Source organism: Zingiber officinale, chromosome 8B (assembly GCF_018446385.1).
Source record: "Zingiber officinale cultivar Zhangliang chromosome 8B, Zo_v1.1, whole genome shotgun sequence".
Classification (NCBI taxonomy): domain Eukaryota; kingdom Viridiplantae; phylum Streptophyta; class Magnoliopsida; order Zingiberales; family Zingiberaceae; genus Zingiber; species Zingiber officinale.
The window spans coordinates 43576932-43597640 of record NC_056001.1 but is presented as its reverse complement, the minus strand read 5'-3'; the positions used below and the strand labels follow the sequence as shown (position 1 = coordinate 43597640).

Sequence of the window (20709 nt, the reverse complement as noted above, 5' to 3'; positions counted from 1 at the left end):
TGAGCGATCTCACCACAACTCTCCCTGCCCCTCAAGACTTGGGCTAGATGTTATACCTGACAGATCATCCCGAGCGACCCTAGTTATATCCGGGCGGGACAGAAGGCGCTACATGACAACAAGGTCAGGGAATCATAATCGTCTATCAAAGAATAATTGCTGTATGTCAGGAAATATTCCAATTATTTGCGGTCATCTACGAATAAAACCTTCTTCCAGTTCACAAGGGGGTGCCACACATCCTCTATCACCAGACAGGTCCTGACACCCGACATTTCCTGACATCAGTCGGGCTTCAGAGGTACACACTATCATATAAAAAGGAAGGTCCTCTCCCTTGAGCAGGTACACTCTCGTGCACATCCGCACTTGTCTTCTACTTTTCTTTCTCTTTCGTACACTATTCTTCTAGAAAAAAAGTATCAGACTTGGGCACACTGGAGACTTTTTTCCTGATTTTTGACTTCTAACGTTTCACGTGCTTGTCTGAGTGCGCGCAGAGCTCAAGTATCGTCGACTTAGTTATCGGCGTCTGTCAGTACCACGTGGGGGTCCGTCCTCGGGGGCACATACGATAAGGGTGTCATAGTCGCCTCTCCGTCAATACCAGCGATAGCTCATCCGGCCTTCGTCAGACTCATGAAAGGAACTTGGATTGTGTGAAATGGAGATGATGAAGAAATGGCAGGAAAGGAATGTGAGGATCGCGGAAGAAGCAAACTCATCATGGCACAAGGATATCACTGCATGACAGATGAGGACGATGATACAGAGATAAAAAAGGCAAGAGCATGGGACGACTGGACAGATGAAAATCCTCGTGGTGCTAGCAACAAGAAATTAACACCTTGCGGGTAATGGATACCAGGTCTCGCATTGTATGTTAAAATTTTGGCAGAAACCATATTGAAAATCAAATTTTGTAAGAACTCAATGATGATTTCCAAAAGATTTGAATCTAAATATTTTAGATGGAATTAAATAATTTGATAAGATAGTTCTTGAACAAATTGCAAAATATGAGATGAGCAAATTTGAGTTCATGGATCATAAGTTTCTTTTGTCCTTCAGTTTACTTTCTTTTGCTCATAGATTCTCCAACAAATCTGGCAATCGAATCTTTGCACAAGCCATTAGAGGTTTGGCTTTGAAGAGGCTCATCCTTTCCTCCGAGAGGTCGATGCTAGCCTCATCAATAGGTAAACTCCATTCGAATGCTTGAAGCACCCTTCCAACCAACATGTAGGTCATTGCCGTGCCAAGCTGAGCTCCCATGCATTGTCGACGCCCGGTGGTAAACGATATCATTCGGAGACCTGGCTCTGCTAACTCTACCTCTTGGTGTCCATCCATAAAGTGTCGGCTCGGATTGAACTGGGTCGGATCATCCCAAACCTTGGGATTTCGTCCGAGTACAGCTCGACCCAACAACACCATGCTCCCCTTGGGGATGAAGTAGTTGGAAACGACCGCGTCATCGATGGCTACATGAGGGAGGTTGAAGGGTGCGATCGGGTGGAGACGAAGGGCCTCGCGAGCGCATGCCTTCACATAGGGGAGTCGAGCAAAGTCAGATTCGACTACTAACCGCTCCTTGCCGACCACCCGATCCAACTCCTCAACTGCTTTTCGCATGATGTCAGGTTGTCCTAGCAAGTGTGCCAACAACCACTCTGCTGTGTTTGAGGGATTGTCCACGGCGGCATACATAAACTCCTGCAAAAAAATAAGTTCTTTGTTATAAAAAAAAGGTTCATAATTAATTTTATAAAATTGCCGTTACATCTATTATATTATATAAGATATACAGTTGAATCTTAGTAAACATACATAAATAGAATATTTGAGTTAATGAGAGTCTTGATGTGAATATAGGAACATATAAGGATGATAGACAAATATAAAAAAAAATATATTTAAAAAGGTCAACCCTTACCGCGCATTGAGCTTTAATTTCCTCAGTGCTGAGAATCGGCTTGCCGGAGTCGTTGGTGAGGGAGATCATGACGTCGAGAAGGTCTTCCACCTCCTTCTTTTCTCCGCTCCTCCACTTCTCGATCCTTTCATCGATGATCGGATCATGGTACTTGCAGACGGTGCTCACCGCCTGCTCGGCTATCCTCTCATGGCCTTCCAAATCCAGGCATCTCAGCCATGGCATGAAGTCCGACGGGCAAAAGGCGTAGAGCACCGACAGCATCGAGAACGCCGCCTCCACGTGCTCCACCTCCTCCTCTCCGGGGCCTTGGTACGGGCCGCCGGCCCCGAAGTGCCTCACCCCAAACATCATCCGCCGGATCACATTCCCGCCGTAGTACCTCATTGCCAGCCGAATATCGACGACGCCGCCACCTCCGGCCAAGCACAGGTTGCGCAGGTACCGAGTGAGGTGGTCAGCCTCCTCGGCCCGCGCCGCCGCCAGCCAGCGCAGCCTCGCGCTGCTCAGCACCTCGGACGCGATCACGCGGCGCATCTTCTTCCACTGCGGACCCAGCGGGCTGAAGATCACCGAGAGGAAGTTCCGGCTGGAGTGCTTGGTGGCCACTGTGAGTGGCCGCGATGCGAAGTTGGCGTCGTGCCTCTTGAGAAACTCGCACGCCAGCTCCGGCGAGTTGACGACGACGACGTGGGCGCTCCCCAGGCGTATACAAGTGATGTCCTTGCCGTCCGCCGCGGCCATGACCCACCGGAAGTGAGGTCGGTGCCGAAGCAACGGGATGAGGCTGCCCACGAGGGGCCACGGGGTCGGGCCTGGGGGAAGCCGTTTGTCTCGTTTCCGGAGAATCGAGAAGAGGCAGGCTGCCAAGAGGAGGGCAACGGCAGCGCCAAGGAGTCCGGTGGCGGTGGCGGTGCCATGTGGCTGAGGCCTGATAAAAAAGGTCAAGCTGATAAACATTGTTGAGAAAGTTGGTATTGTAAAGGCTAAATCACAATTGGTGATGGAATGCAACATTGGAATATATATATACTCATTATATTCTCATTTGTCATGCATTTAACATTTGAAATGGATTTCTTAATTTTATTTTACAAAATTATCGCATCTTCTACCAACCTTGAGAACCACGTTCATTTATTTTATTCGAATAATATCGACAACACCAATAAACACACACTGCAAACTATCTAAACTAAGGTTAGACATTATTGCCCTCGAACTATAGTACAATAGAAAAGACCTCTCTAATAGTTTGAGTTCTATATAAGTTTATTTTATGATCCTTGATTTTATCTGAAAGTGGGAAATATGGCGCCCTGGGTAGTCAGCTCTCCCTGGGTAGTCAGCTCTGATGTTAACCGTGTGAAGATTTTGAGTCAGCAAAAAATTAGATCAAAGTGATCCTACATGTCAAAGACAACATCAGTAACTGAGCCAGAGAGGAGTCTCTGACACAAGCACTCCGACACTCAAGTAAGTGACCGATCAAGTAGAGAGCAATGAATAGTAGCAAAATATGTGAACAATGGATGTGAGTGCCTAAAGTTGCTTAGCCTCGCGTACCTGTGCATATAGATGGAGACCTCCTTTTATAATATTAGTGTTCCTTTGTGCCTAAATTTTGTTGCACTTCCAAAAAAGGAATGACAATAAAGGTGCTCTGACACCTTTCTCGAAATTGGCCTGTAATCTCTACGCTTTACAGGGTGGAAGCTTCTAGTATACAGCTTGCATATAGAATATTCTCCGTCCTCTATGGTACAAAATGTCAAAAAGGAATATTAGGTCATTGGGATGAGGGGCCCTTACTGCACGTTGTGATGTGACGGGTGCCCCAATCGGGGACCATTAGACGGCAGAGTAGGGGGAGGAACTCGATGCTCGAGGTGGCAACAGAAGCAGGCGCCGATACTTCTATTTTTTTCAAACGGATTGAGCTTCTTCAACATTGATGTATTTGGTTGACCATTCGACGAGATGATCGAAGTCCCTTGGTGGCTTCTTAATGAGGTGTTGGAAGAAATCGCTATTCGTGAGCCTTAGGAGAAGACGCTCACTAAGATCTCCAGGGTGGCCGAGGGAATGCCCATGACCACTTGATTGAACTTTTTGATGTAGGCCCTTAGCGTTTCCTTGGGTCCTTGCTTAAGGGAAAACAGGCTTAGTGTCGTCTTATGATAGCGGCGATTGTTGGCAAAATAATGGAGGAATGCCTTACAGAAATCCTTGAAGCAACAAATGGACTCGGTCGGGAGCTAGTTGAATAATCTCTGTGCCGAGCCAGAGAGGGTAGCGAGGAACACTCGGCATTTGACTCCGTCCATATATTGATAGATAATAGTTGCATTTTTTAAATTTGAGCAGATAGTCTTTCGGATCGATTGCTCCTCCATATTCTCTGATCAATAGGGGGTCGAAAATGACTCGACAATTTATCTTCTAATATTTCTTGGGAGAACGGTATGCTCACCCACTCGGGGGAGCTGTTAGCAGGAATGATCGAGTCTTTTTTGTAGTTCGATCAGCTGTTGCTCATAGGAACGACCAAATCGGGTTAAAGGAATGCTATTAGGGACTTGGCTCTCACTCGGACTCTCTACTTGACTGGGGAGTCCTGTCAGACCAAGTGTCCAGTTTGTTCGATCAGACAATAGGTCTGATCGACTAGAACACTCGACCAAAATAGTTAACCATATCATCCTGAGTGACAAAAAGGTCTTGGCTATAAATGATACTTACTCAGCTCAGGGTTTCATCAATATTGATAGAAATAGGGTTTGATTGGGTTAAGGGTCCGATCAGATAACCGCTCCGCTAAGACGATCGAATGCTCTAGCCCCCAATGTTGACCCCTCATTGACTTTGCTTGCCATGTTAGCCGGCCTCCTATACTTTGACCTGACTTAGGGGCCCTATCTTGCCATATCGCAAGTCTCTCATTCAAGTCCAATCGAAAGAGGTTGTAGGTCCGATTGACTAGACACTTATATTATTTGTGTTGTAAATACCCCGTCGTAGTTTTGATATGGTCAACTAAGTTAAGTTATGTCCTATGTATGTTTAATCCTTGTGTCTAAGTGCGTAGGAGCTTAGAAACACAAGAAGTCGGGCGGAAGACACAGCTAGCGAGAATGATGACATAGGAAAGGAGCCGATGGGCTAGGTGCATTTGAAGGATGAGATGCGGCGGAAGAGTACATCGGTGGACGAGAAGGACGTGCGCGACATTCGAGGGATGAGAAACCGGAGAGAAAGCCTGCTCGAGGAGAAGGTCAGAGTTGGGTTGGGGTGAGCTCAACTCCGGATTGCCAGAGCATCACCCACACAAGAAGAGATCAGCATATGGGAGCTGATTTACCTTTTGCTGTATGGAAGGCGCCTTCCATAGCTTGAAAGGTGCCTTCGATGAATAGTGTGAAGGTGCCTTCTACCTATAGAAGGTACCTTCCAGTAACTGTTAGCCGTAGATAGAGCTTTATCCTCAACGAATAAAACTTATCTAATGGACGACGTCTTGGACCATCTTGAAAACACCTTTAAGCTACGAATAGAGTTTTCTAGAGGCTATAAAAAAAACCCTAGAACTAAGAAACATTCAACAACTCTTGTATTCATTTCCTAGCAATTTTCTAAACATCCAACGAGTGTAAGAGGCTTCTTCACTTTCAAAGAAGGAGTTTTTTTAGTGTTTTCTAAAACCTTGGATTAACAACCACCTAGATTGTAACCAAGTAACTTTTTAACCTCTTTTATTTTTAGTTGTTCAATTGCTTTATTATAATTTTGCTACTAATCTGAGTTAAAAAATTAGGAAAAGTTTAATTTTATTTTACAAGCAATTCACCCCTCTTGCCAGCCCAGCTGCACTAACAATTGGTATCATAGCCAAAACGTTTTAGAAGAACTAACTGCCGGCTAAAGTACCGAGACAATGGTCGGACTGAGCATCTACTTACCAAAGTTTGAAGGAGACTTCGTGCAATAGAAATGCCAGATGGAGGTATTTTTTAAAATGAATTTTGAGATTCTTTTAATTAAAAAATATAGTTTTGTAGTCTCTAAAGATAAACAAGAAGCTGAAAAAGAAGAGTATTCATAGACAAAGAAAGAGCAAGTAGACTTCATAGCAAATGAACGAGCCGAATTCCATCTACTAAGCATACTTCCACCCCAGCAAGTTAATTGGATTGGAAATTACGAATCAGCAAAAGAACTTTGGGAGATATTCTTGGAGTTACATGAAGGAACGTTTGAAGTAAAGCTCATGAGACAAGACATACTCCGGAATCAATTGACAAACCTCCGGATGGAAGAAGGTGAAAAAGTCGCACATCTATACTTGAGGATTAAAGAACTTATCACCAGACTCACGAATCTTGAAGAAAAGGTAACAAATCGAGATTCATTAAGGTACACTTTAAATGCATTTCCTAGGACACCCAAGTGGACATCTATAATCGACTCATTTTATATATCTAAAGACCTCGAAGTTAGTTCATTAGAAAAACTATTTTCCACTTTTGAACTTCACGAATCAAGATGTGCAAACTTACAAAACAAAGAAGACAATATAGCCCATAACATAGCACTAAAAGCTAACCAAAAAGACGAATCAGATCCAGACTCCGAAGAATCAATTATCGAAGATAAAACAACATTATTGGTGAGAAAGTTTAGCAAGTTTATTAAATCTAATAAATTTAATAAGTTGTAGGCGAAAAAGTATTTTTTGAGCAAAAGAAGGGTTCGATACTACAATTGGTAAAAAGAATGGTACATCAAGGGCAACTGCCCTAAACTAAAGAAGAAGGAGAAAGACAAGGGCAACATACTAACAAAGTCGAAGTACAACATCTTGAAAGCTACATGGGATGAATCGTCATCCTCCAAGTTTGAGATTGAAGCTTAGGCCAGACTACTCCTCAGAGATGAGCATCAACAAAGGGGGAGGATCTTCAAAAGAAAGCTGCAATGAAGGGGAAGTATTAGAACACGAGGTAAGTGAGGTACGTGCACTTTCTCCCGAACTATCTTTCCAATTTATTAAAATACTTTCAAAGAACATAGTACAATTAGAAAAAGATAATGCTAGGTTAAAATTAAACTTAGCAAAGTCATGCTCCTTAGATATGTTTGATAATCTAAAAATAGAACTTAAAAGCACAAATAGAAAAACTAGAAAATGACTATATATATTTGAATTCGAATATCTTTCAAAAATCAAAATTAAAAAATAATGGTAGAATTAACTGGTACATTAGAAAATACCAAGGACAAATTAAGAAAATCTTTAGAAATTATGTACCTCTAAAATTTTTAGTAAATCTAGTAGGTAGGAGGTTCCAAAATCTTTTGTAAATTAAAAATTCAGAAAGTTTTGAATTATTAGGATAAATATTATTTTAATTATATTTTAGGGTTCGAATATCTTATTCAAATTGTTATACTTACAGAAAAGTAGTATTTCTTTAATGAAAATATTTTCAATTTTTTTTTCTATAAAATTATCAATGAAAATCGTATCTTAAAATTTAAAATTATTTCGTAGACTTTTTTTTTGAAAAATTATTTTTCTGTGATAAAATATAATATTCATTGTCAAAATAATTTTGAAATCTTTTTGACCTTTAAATTATTTTCTATGAATTTGTTAATGAAAATAATATTTTTAAAAATTAAAAATAATTGTAAGACATATTTTTGAAATCTTTTATTTTCCTGTGATAAAGTATGATGTTTTCTATTATAATAAAAAAAATTGACAATTTTTTAAAATTTTATCTAAATTATTATGAATTATTTAAAAAAGCTAATTTTTTTATTAACATTTTAGAAAAATTTTGGAAGAATTTTCAAAGTTTAAATATAGTTTTAAGATTTATCTTCATAAATTATGTTAAGTACCCCTAGACAAATATTTTAAAATTTTCTAACAGTTTAATTTATTTTTTTTGATGTGATAAAAGGGGGAGAAATAGGTACAAGTTAAGGGAGAGTTAGTGAAAATTTTAGGGATAAAAGTTTAAAACTTGGACTTTTTATCTTTGTACTTAAATTAGTGCATTGCAATATTTTATTCTAATTGCAACTTCTTTATATAATTGTGTTATCACTCTTTTGTTTAACCCTAACTTTAACTTGAGTTGATGAATATTAAAAAGGGGGAGATTGAAAGTATCCCATGATAGTTTTGATGTGATCAACTAAGTTAAGTTAGGTCATGTGTATTTTTTATCCTTGTGTCTAAGTGTGCAAGAGCTTAGGAACATAAGAAGTCGAGCGGAAGACGCAGCTAGCGAGAAGAATGACACGGGAAAGAAGACGACAGGTTTGGTGCATCAGAGGGACGAGATGATGCGGAAGAGTACACCGGTGGACAAGAAGGACGTGCACGACATTCGAGGGATGAGAAACCGGGGTGGAAGTCTACTCGAGGAGAAGGTCGGAGTTAGGTTGGGGTGAGCTCAACTTTGGATAGCCAGAGCATCACCCACATAAGAAGAGATCAACGTATGGGAGCTAATTTGCCTTCTGTTGTATGGAAGGCGCTTTTCATAACTTGGAAGGCATCTTTGATGAACAGTGCGAAGGCGTATTCCAATAGCCGTTAGCCGCAGATAGAGTTTTATCCTCAACGGATAAAACTTATCTAATGGAAGGCACCTACATCTTGAGGGTACCTTCAAGTTGTAGATAGAGTTTTTTAGGGGCTATAAAAAGATCCTTGGAGCTAGGAAATATTCAACAACTCTTGTATTCATTTTCTAATATTTTTTTGAGCATCCAACAAGTGTTAGAGGCTTCCCCACCTTCAAAGAATGAGTTTTTTACTACTTTCTTTTGTCTTGGATTAACAACCACTTAGGTTGTAACCGAGTAACTTTTTAGCCTCTTTTATTTTAGTTGTTCAATTTCTTTATTATAATTTTACTACTAATCTGAGTTAAAAGATCGAAAAAGGTTTAGTTTTTATTTTACAGGCAATTCACCCCCCTCTTGCCAGCCCAATTGCATTAATAATTGGTATCAGGGCCAAAACACCTCAGAAGGACTAACTGCCAACTGAAGCACCGAGATGATGGCTAGACCAAGCATCTACTCGCTGAAGTTCGAAGGATACTTCATGTAATGAAAATGTCAGATGGAGGTATTTTTAAAATAGATTTTGAGATTCTTTTAATTATAAAATATGATTTTGTAGCCCCCAAAGACCAACAAGGAGCTAAAAAAGAAGAGTATTCATGGACAAAGAAAGAGCAAGCAAACTTCATATCAAATGGACAAGCTGAATTCCATATGCTAAACGTACTTCCACCCCAGGAAGTTAATCAGATCAGAGATTACGAATCAGCAATGGAACTTTGGAAGAAATTCCTAAAATTACATGAAGGAACGTCTGAAGCAAAGCTTGTGAGATGAGACCTGCTCTGGAACCAACTAACGAACCTTTGGATGGAAGAAGGTGAAACAGTTGTATATCTGCACTCAAGGATTAAAGAACTCATCATCGGACTCATGAATCTTGAAAAAATATAACGAACCAAGATTCATTAAGGTCTGCTTTAAATGTATTTCCTAGGACAGCCGAGTGGACATCTATAGTCGACTCATTTTATATATTTAAAGACCTCAAAATTAGTTCATTAGAAAATCTATTTTTCACTTTTGAACTTCACCAATCAAGATGTGCAGACTTAAGAAACAAAGAAGACAAGATAGCCCACAACATAGCACTAAAAGCTAACCAAAAAGGCGAACCAGATCCAGACTCCGAAGAATCAATTGATGAAGATGAAATAGCATTATTGGTGAGAAAGTTTAGGAAGTTTATTAAATCTAATAAATTTAATTAGTCATAGGCAAAAAAGTACTTTCTGAGCAAAAGAAAGGTTTGATGCTACAACTGTCAAGAAGAAGGGGGGGGGGGGGGGGAGGATCTTCAAAAGAAAGTTGCGATGAAGGGGGAACTTCATAACATGAGGTAAGTGAGGTACGTGTACTTTCTCCTGAACAGTCTTTCCAATTTATTAAAATACTTTTAAAGAATATAGTATATTTAGAAAAAGATAATGCTAGGTTAAAATTTAACTTAGCAAAATTATGCCCCTTAGATATATTTGATAATTTAAAAATAAAAATTGAAAAATTGAAAGCACAAATAGTAAAACTAAAAAATGACTATACAAGTTTAAATTCAAATATCTTTCGAAAACTAGAATTAAAAAATAATGGTAGAATTAGCTGATATATTAGAAAACACCAAGGATAAATTAAGAAAATCCCTAGAAATTATATATCTCTAAAATTTTTAGTAAATCTAGTAGGAAGTAACCTATATTGGGTTCCAAAATCTTTTGTAAATTAAAATTTTAGAAAGTTTTGAATTATTAGGATAAATATTATTTTAATTATTTTTTTTTGTTCAAATCTCTTACTCAAATTTTTATACTTACAGAAAAGTAGTATTTCTATTAAGGAAAATATTTTCAGATTTTTTTTTGTAAAATTATCAATGAAAATTATATTTTAAAATTTTAAATTATTCTGTAGACTTTTTTTTAGAAAATTATTTTTTTTGATAAAATATAATATTTTCTATCAAAATAATTTTGAAATCTTTATGACTGTTAAGTTATTGTTTATGAATTTGTTAATGAAAAAAGATTTTTTAAAAATTTAAAATAATTGTAAGACATATCTTTGAAATCTTTTATTTTTCTGGGATAAAGCATGATGTCTTCTATCATAATAAAAAAATTAATATTTTTTTAAAATTTTATCTGAATTATTTTTTTAAAAAAAAGTTAATGTTTTATTAAAAATTTTGGAAGAATTTTCAAAGTTTAAATATAGTTTTAAGATTTATCTTCATAAATTATGTTAAGTACCCCTAGATAAATATTTCAAATTTTACTAATAGTTTATTTTATTTTTTCATTTTTTTTATGTGATCAAAGGGAGAGGAATATGTATAGGTTATGGGGGAGTTAGGGATAAAATTTTGAAACTTGGAATTTTTATCCTTGTACTTAAATTTAGTGCATTGCAATATTTTATTCTAATTGTAACTTCTTTACATAATTGTATAAGTACTCCATGGTAATTTAGATGTGGTTAACCAAGTTAAGTTAAGTTAAGTCCTGTGTGTGATTGATCATTGTATCTAAGTATACAGGAGCTTAGAAATACAAGAAGTCTATCGGAAGACACAACTAGCGAGAATATGGCACGAGAAAGGAGCTGACAAGCTCGATGCATCTGAGGGACAAGATGCTATGGAAGAGTACATCGATGGACGAGAAGGACATGCACGGAGTTCAAGGGATGAGAAGCCGGGGAGGAAACCTACTTGAGGAGAAGGTTGGAATTGAGTTGGGGTAAGCTCAACTCCAAGTAGCCGGATGATTAGCCACACAAGAAGAAATTAGCATATGGGAGTTGATCTGCCTTCTGCTATATGAAAGGCACCTTCCATAGCTTAGAAGGTGCCTTTGATATATAGTGCATAGGTATCTTCAAGCTATAGAAGGTGTCTTCTAATAGCCGTTAGCCGTAGATAGAGTTTTATCCTCATCAGATAAAACTTATCTAATGGAAGACACCTTGGACCATCTTGAAGGTGCCTTCAAGCTGCAGCTCCTCTTGGGTAGATTCACCATTAGGTGCATTAGGGCAAACCTCTGATAGTACAAACTTATAGCCCTCAGCAGTTAGGACAATGTCCAAGTTTCTCTTCCAATCTATATAGTTAGGACCAGTAAGTTTGTTCTCTTTTAGTATGATGGCCAATGGGTTGAAAGTCATCCTAAGAATCACAAAATAAACTTTGGTCAGGACTCTAAATTTAAAATAATATTGATTCCTCAAATAATACTATTTAAATTTTCCAACACCTCAAAACACCGTGAATATTGCATGCCATGTTAGTGTGGACGTATACAAATTCAACATTTGTAAAAGGAGGGTGTTATCCATTAATTTTATTATCTTGTCATCCTAACTTTATGACAAATAAAATTAATAATTGATTTTCTTTTGGTCACACAAAACAATAGTAGTGACTCCGTTGGGGAGGATACTATTGAATGCGTCTAAGTGTATACCATTACTTGATACTTAGTCCATTAAATATGATTGTGCCCCTTCAGTTGGAGAAGATCACACGTTCCTAAATAATTTCCTATAACCATCCATAAAGGAAGTTTAATCTAGTGATCCGCAACAAACCCATCCGTTATGGAGGAGGCACTCAGAGCCAATATGTAATCTTATTGCATCACTTACAAACCAGTAATGGAGACCGTGTAATTTATTTAAAAATTCCTCTCCCACTTAATTATTTAAGGTGAGGAATTTTAACCTATGCTAGCATACATCACATGCACACACACATCACAGTAAATAAAAGCAATAAATACGAAAATTAATTTTCCAACTATTATGGCCTTTTCTATCACTGTCCTTCGTGTGCTCCAACCCTAGCTGCTGCCATCTTTAGCCACCGCCATCAGGTCAAGTCGTCACATCTATCTTACTTCTTATTCCACTACGCCTCTGGTCCTCCAATAGCACCACCCCTCGCAATGATACGATCCGCGACAAAAATAGAATTTTACATATATCGATCCTATATTCCACGAAGGAATGTACATGTAATCTAGATCGAAAATAAAATTCTAAAATCCTAGGGCTAATGCAGCTCCTGCTGTATTAGTTACATACAATTATGCACACACAAAAATAATGCAACTGACATGTCCAAGGGTCCAATCACACACAATATCTATATGCCATAATAGTTGGAGCCTGCAACCACAAAGTTAGCACATCCTACTATTATCCTGCCTAAATTATGTATGACATGTGCATAATCTATTTGAAAACCAAACACATAGAGGTAAACCCTAGCTCTGATACCAATTGTTGGTTGGTTCTAGGAAGATCGTACCGGTTTCATTGTACAAAAATTTTGTACAAGTGTCGAATCTTTCCTAAACAACCTATTGAGTTCTTTAGAAGTTAAATTAGGAATCACAAATGGAACTTAACATTATTGATTTCAAATTTAACTTATCTGTTCTTAATGGTTTAGGTTTGGATCGTAAGCGTAACTTAACACTATTGATCCAAATCAACCTATGTTATAAATTTAATTAAATATTAATTTCCAAAATTGACTTCTAGGACTGCATGGAGAGGCACATGGCCTTCTTGGGTATGGGAGCATCCACCACCGCTTAGACAAAGCCTTTTAAGGAAAGCTAATATTTAATTTCCTTATATAACTCTAGGTTTAGCCAAAAGGAACAATCGAATCACAAATTTGAAAAATAAAAAAACACAAACTCGAATAACAAATTCGAAAAACTAGAATCTAATGTCTCTTGTGTTTGGAATTCTTACAAAGAAAAATAACTAGCATGATGCAGAAAACAATTACTAGTTATACCTTTTCTTTGTATGCTAATAACCTCGAGATCTTCTGTCGTATTCCTCGCCTCCTCTTGGACGTCGTGTGGGCGACGATCCTCCAAGATGAACACCACCCAAAGCCTTCTTCTCCTTCTGGTATTCGGCCACCACCACCAACAAGGAACCAAAGAGAGCAAGGGGAAAAGGAAGGGAGAGAGGGCCGGCCACAATGGAGATCACCAATAAGAGAATAAGAATTAATTTCTCATGAGGCCTCCCCTCCCCTTCTTTTATATTACTTGCCCAAGGCAAATAAGGAAAGACTTTTTACAAAAATTAAAATCTTCCTCTTGTTTTTCCTTTTCCCCTTTTATTTTTTCTTTTCTTTCCTCTTGATTGATTCAATCATTGATTGAATCAATGATAGGATGATTGGCCGGCCCCTTGCTTGGGCACCAAGCAAGGGTGGCCGACCCTTTAAAGGAAGGAATTATTCTTGTAAAAAATTTATAAGCAAAGAAGGAAAGTTCTTATAAAATTTTACAAGCTCTCTTTTAATTTCCTAATATGGATGTTAAAAAAGGAAAGTTTTAAAAATTAAAATCAATTTTAAAATTTAGAACTTCTCTTCTAAAATATCCTTTTTTAACATAGTTACAAAAATAGAAAGTTTCAAATTTAAAACTCCCTTCCTCTTTTCCAACAACCATGAGGATGATTAAAAAAGGAAAATTTTAAAACTTTTAAACTTTCTTTTAAACCATGTGGTTTAATTCAAATAAGAAAACTTTTATATTTTAAAATCTTTCTTTTAAAACTTATAGATATCTACAAAGAGAAGATTTTAAAAATTCAAAACACCCCTCCTAATTTGAATATTGTGGTCGGCCCTTCCTTTGCTTGGGCACCAAGCATAAGGCCAACCCTCTTGAGGAGATGATGGTCGACCCTTGGCTTGGTCACCAAGCCTTGGGCCGGCCCCCTTTTTGGACACCAAAATGAGCTTTTATATGGATGGACTTGAGGCATTAATGAGACTACGACAGGGACCTAGAGGAGAAATTGATTTTGGCCTTCCGATGAACTTGAGTATCCCGTGTTCGCCCGAACACACAACTCAAGTTCATCAATAATAACTCATTCCACTAGAGAGTTATTATTTCACTACCGCACTAATACCAAATTACATTATGACTTCCTTCTTATCATGAGTGTGTTAGTCTCCCTGTATTTAAGATATCGAATGTCCATTAATTTAATTGAGTTACTGACAACTCACTTTAATTAATGTCTTAGTCCAAGAGTAGTACCACTCAACTTTATTGTCATGTCGGACTAAGTCCACCTATATGGTTTAACATGACAATCCTTATGAGCTCTTCTTGGGGACATTCTCAACCTAGATAACTAGGACACAGATTCCTTCTATAATCAACAACACACACTATAAGTAATATCATTTCCCAACTTATCGGGCCTATTGATTTATCGAGCTAAATCTCACCCTTTGATAAGTTAAAGAAATAAATATTAAATATATGTGCTTGTTATTATATTAGGATTAAGAACACACACTTCCATAATAACTAAGGTCTAGTTTTTTATTAAGTCAGTATAAAAGAACTTACCTAAAATGATCCTACTCAATACACTTAGAGTGTACTAGTGTAATTTATTAGTCAAGATAAACTAATACCTAATTACACTACGACTATTCCAATGGTTTGTTTCTTTCCATCTTAGTCGTGAGCAACTGTTTATAATTTATAAAGAACTGATAACATGATCTTCTGTGTGTGGCACCACACACCATGTTATCTACGATATAAATTAATTGAACAACTACACTTAACATAAATGTAGATATTTTTGACCAAAAATGATTCTTTATTTCAAAATAAATATTTACAAAAGCTAGGCTTTTAGTATACACTGTAACAAAGGGGTAATGGTCTTTAAGGAATGCCTTGTTTAAGTCCTTGAAACTCATGAAAACTCTCTATTTATTCCCGAGCTTAGACACTAACACCACATTTGTTAACCAGCTCAAGAATTATACTTTATGAATATAGCTAGCTACAAGTACCTTATCTACCTCCGCTCATATTTGGTTTTGTTCGGCTCCAAAATCTCACTTCCTCATTTTAACTGGCTGAGCGTTCAAGTAGACATGGAGCACATGCTTCAGTACTATTGGTAAGATACCCGTAAGCTCTTGGGGCATCTAGGTGAAGACATAATTATTGTGTGTTAAACACATAATTAGCTCTGCTTTATGTTCTAGGCTTTGATTGATTGCTACTTGAGTGGTGGCTTCCGGTCGGCTGGGATGAATTAACACTTTCTCCTATTCTTCATAAACCAAATTCAAAGGTTCTTCTTAAATAACATTAACTTCCACTTGTTGAGTCTTCCAACCAGCTTGAGCTTCAATCTTCACCACCTCTATGTAACACTTGCGTCCTACCAATTGGTTTCATTTCACTTTGCTGACCGAGTCATCGATCGGGAATTTGATCTTCTAGCAAAACGTAGAGATGATGACTCGAAACTCATTCAATGCCGATCATCTTAAAATTACGTTGTAAGCTGAAGGCACATCTACCACAATAAAGTTTAACCGATAAGTCTCATTAGGGGCTCCTCCCCCAGAGAGATAGCCAATCAAATTTGTCCAATCGACTGCACCTTATTATCTATAAATCCATATAGAGGCATGGTCATTAGCTAGAGCTCATTTTTCTCTATTTGCAGTAACTCAAATGTCTTCTTAAAAATAATGTTGACAGAACTTTCTGTATCAATAAAAGTTTGATATATGTTATAATTGGCTATGCAGCCTTAATGATCAATGCAACATTATGGGATATCTCCACCCCTTCTAGGTCATTGGGATATCTCGTCCGCTTGGGAGAGCTACTGGCAGAAACAACCAAGTCCCTTCTATAGTCTGATTCAACTATCACTCGCAAGAACAACCAGGTCGAATTAAAGAAATGCTATTAGGGACTTGGCTCTTGCTTGGACTCTCTGCTTGTCTGGGGAGTCTGGTCAGACCAAGTGTCTAGTTTGTCCGATCGGACCAAGTGTCTAGTTTCTCTGATCGGACCATAAGTCCAATCGGCTAGAACACTCGACTGAAATAGTTAACCATATCATCCTGAGTGATGAAAAGGTTTTGGCTCTGAATGATACTTACTCGGCTCAAGGTTTCATCGATACTGATAGAATTAGGGCCCGATCGACCCAAGGGTTCGATTGGATAACCGCTCGGCCAAGATGATCGAATGTGTTGGCCCTGAATATTGACCCTCCTTGACTTTGCCTGTCATGTCAGCCGACCTCCTGTACTTTGACCTAACTTGAGGGCCCCACCTTGTTCGCCATATCTAGGGCTATAAATGAGCCGAGCCGAGCCGAGCCGAGTTTTGGGGTGTTCAAGCTTGTTTGACAAGGTAATTGAGCCGAGCCAGGCCGAGCCAACCTTAAAACGAACCAAGCTTTTGAAATGATTATTTAAACTTGGCTTGGTTTATTTTTTATGAGCTTAAGCTTGTTTAAAGCTTGACTTGAGCTTGGTTCGTTTAGATGTTATCGACTTCTCAATTCAAGCTTGGCTTGAGCTTGGTTCGAACTTGGCTCATTTAGATATTATCGAGCTCTCAATTCAAGTTTGTTAATTGTTTGAAACTTTTAGTTATTTGATTAGTTATTGAGCTTGATAATTTAAACTTATTTATTTATTTATTTTATTATTTATTTAATATATTAAAAATAGTTTTATTAATAAATATGGTTCATGAATATTATTCACGAACGTTGTTCACGAACATTATTCATGAATATTATTCACGAATGTTAACTAGCTAAACACATATGTGTTCAAGCTTATTTATTTAGTTTATCAAGTTGTTCAAGCTTATTTATTTAATTAATCTTGTGTATATTGAACGAACATAAACAAGCTCTTACCAAGCCGAATGTCAAATTTGTTCACGAACGCTTAGTTCATTTATAACCCTAGCCATATTAATCCCAATATGTCACATTATGTCACATCAACATTCTAAAAAGTATTGAAACATCTCAAATAATTAGAGATCTAAATGATTTTTATATGGTTCAATTCATGTAATTGTATGACTACATACACATTATATCAATTTCAACTCGAAAATATAGTTTTGAAATTTCACTATTGATCTTGAACTATAACTTCAAATCTTACACCTACAATAGTTAGATTTTTTTTTATTCAAACTTTTTATTTCATAAACCTCTTCAAAAAATCTTATATTGAAGATGTCCCAAATGGATCTTTGAGTTTCCTACGCTTGCAAGATTCAAAATCCAAGAAATATAAGAAATTTGTCTTTCATGTTTGAATTAATCGAGCCACTGAATCACTGTATGGATTGTCATTTGCACTTTTAAATTTATCATGGTCATCGATGTGAAATTTTTGTAGAACTGGATCGGTTACTTTCAAAATTAATCAAATTGTAAGATTTAGATACTTAAATTATCCCCAAAAAAAAAGTTTAGGCATAATTGTTCTAGGCCAATTGTCCATCTTATGTGATCATTACCTTGTTCTTCCAGATGAAGCTTGTTGTTCATTGTCGAGGTCAAATAAAAGGGAAAAAAATGAGAGATTATTAAAATGTGCATCTCCTGTTTCATCAATGATTGAAAGAGAGACGTATACATTACTACAATATCAAGATGACTAAGAGGGTCAAAATTAGCTAAATTTAATAACCATCAAAGGCAAACTTGTGGATCACGTGGCGGTTGGCTCGTCAGTTTGCTCCTTTAAGCTTTATGAAAATCATATCTTGTAATGTAATCAGTATTATATTACAAGATTAATTTAAGCATTATGAAAATCATACATAATATAATCTATCTTGTAATATAATCAGTATTATATTATAAGGTTAATTATTTTATTTGATTTAATTTTAAATTTGTAATGTAATATAATCTGGATTATAAAAGATAGTGCAGTTTTGTAATCTAGATTACCAAACAAATACTCTGTAATCCGATTATATTACAAGGTCATCGTTTAACCAAAATTTAAATGTTGAATATACCCTTAGTCCACCGTCGTCGCCGTCGTTCACTGTCGTCGGTTGCCACCGCCCAACGCCGTCGGTTGCTGTCGGCCCCGCCCGTCGGCCATCGTCGGGCGCCACCGGCGCCCATCGCCGACCGCCGCCGGCCGCCGCCGACCGCCGCCGGCCGCTGCCGGCCGCCGCCGGCGACCACCTTCGGCCTCCGTCGACGACCACCGCCGCAACCATCGCCGGCGACCACTGCCGGCCGCCGCCTGCAGTCGTCATCGGCGGTCGTCGATTGTCGTTCGCAGAGGAGGCCAATGACGACGGCCGTTGGTTGCCGCAAGCTCCGGCAGAGGTGCGACGACCGTCGGTAGAGGTCACAGGATATTTTTATTATTTTATAATAATAAGAATTACATTCCTTATAAAAAATAATGGACACCAAACAAAAGAATATAATCATCCTTGTAATTAAAGATTACGTACATTACATTACCAAACATAGTAATATAATCAAAATTACATTACATTACATTATAAATTTAATTACATTACAAACAATATTACATTATAGTCAATCTCTTAATGCGTCAAATGTACATGTACGTGCGTATGCCCTCAGGTGCGGTGCGTTATAAGAGATAGGACGGACTCCAATCTAATAAGAGTTCGGAGATCATGTCGGCATCTTGTACACCCGTAGCATTCCACTAAAAAAATAACGATTAACAATTGAAATTATTGATCCTAAGATTTTTATCACTAATTTTAACTACGAAATTAAAATTTTGTGGCTTATTTAGCCATGGAATCAAAATATCAACCAAGTCCAGATCTATAGTAGGACAGTAGGGCGTGACGGCCTCTCAAAATTTTTTAATAATAATAATAATAATAATAATAATATTATTATTATTATAATATAGATATTTTTTAATTTTCTTAATATATATAATATTTCATGCCTTTAAAAATAAATATGCAGATTTGATCTAATGGTTAGTTATGTTTTTTTTAACAACAATAAGTAATCAAAAAAATATTATTAACGACATCAAGATAATGTACACAATTACAACATACATATCTTACAAAATGAAAACGTAAGGGCATGTCTCTAGTTCTCACCAGCCCCGACCCAGAGGCCGGGCGGTCCTGGACGATTGCCCATGGCCCCAAGTTTGGATGGGGCACACTGTTAAATATTTATATAATATATATATATATATATTAATATTAATTATTTTAAGAATTAAGTTTTATAAATTTTCACTTGCACCTGCTCTTCCGCCACAAGCTCAAGGCTCAAGTACTTGGAGGGACCATAACTTTTAAATGATTATATATATATATTAATTGTTTTATGAATTAAATTTTGTAAACCATGTACTGTTGTCTGCTTTTTGTTGCACCTGTTCTTCTGCCGCCACACAAAGCTCAAGCTCTTTGAATTTCTGTCGACGATCTCCTCTTTCGTATTCTCTTTACTTCTCAGTTTTCTGTTAGATTTTTTTTTTGTTCTCCTTTCTACTAGCGACTCTGCAAGACCGCGAGGCTGCGCCTTTGCCACTTTTCTACACTGCTACACTAGCACCTCCGACACGCTGTACCTAAAGGTTTTGAGCTTACGGCGCGGAGATTTGCAAGCTGTGGCAGATACGGGTTGTCATCTACTCATCTTTTTCATCTAGGTGTAATTATTCTAAATGATTTAAATTATAATTTTATTCCGTTTATTTAAATTATAGTATTGAAAAAGAGAAAATCTTGAAATTAATAATATTATAGATGATTTTTCATTTAGAAAAGTTATAAAAAATTATTATAAATAATTTTTACTTTATAAAAAAAAAATTAAGGGTCTATTTTAATTGTATCACCCCAGGCCTCCTGATTGTTAGGACCGGGGCTGGTTCTCACATTTACTAGCGACCACAAACAGATGGGTTGTCCAGTCGACTCTGAACCTGTAGAATGCAACTTGGTTATCTAAACTTTCGAAAGTCACTATCATTTGGACAAAATAAGAAGCTTTTAAGAGAGAAATGACAAATTCAATTGATTGAGTACAGAAGGATACATCTCTATCGTAACACTCAAAAAAGATTTGGAATCGTTTGAGATTTGAGAATGAGAAATTTGAAAGAGATGATGTCTAAATCCATCTCTATCATTTCCTGGATATATATATTCAAACCTGACGTCACGCTAGCTTGGATGATCATGATGGACTTTCACCGAGAGAGTCCCACATTTAGCTTTTTGTGAAGAAGGCGATGTATTTAGACAAGT

General features: G+C 37.3%; 1 protein-coding gene across 1 annotated transcript; it reads right to left on the bottom strand.

Moving 5' to 3' along the window:
- Nucleotides 1–1029: 1029 nt before the first annotated feature.
- LOC122017325 (tryptophan N-monooxygenase CYP79A68-like) lies at nt 1030–2901 on the bottom strand. Its single transcript, XM_042574906.1, has 2 exons — nt 1937–2901; nt 1030–1716 (listed from the first exon to the last, which is right to left on the bottom strand). Exons 1-2 carry the CDS (start codon nt 2894–2896, stop codon nt 1087–1089), a joined length of 1590 nt encoding a protein of 529 aa, XP_042430840.1. The 5' UTR covers nt 2897–2901; the 3' UTR covers nt 1030–1086.
- Between the last annotated feature and the right edge of the window lie 17808 nt (nt 2902–20709).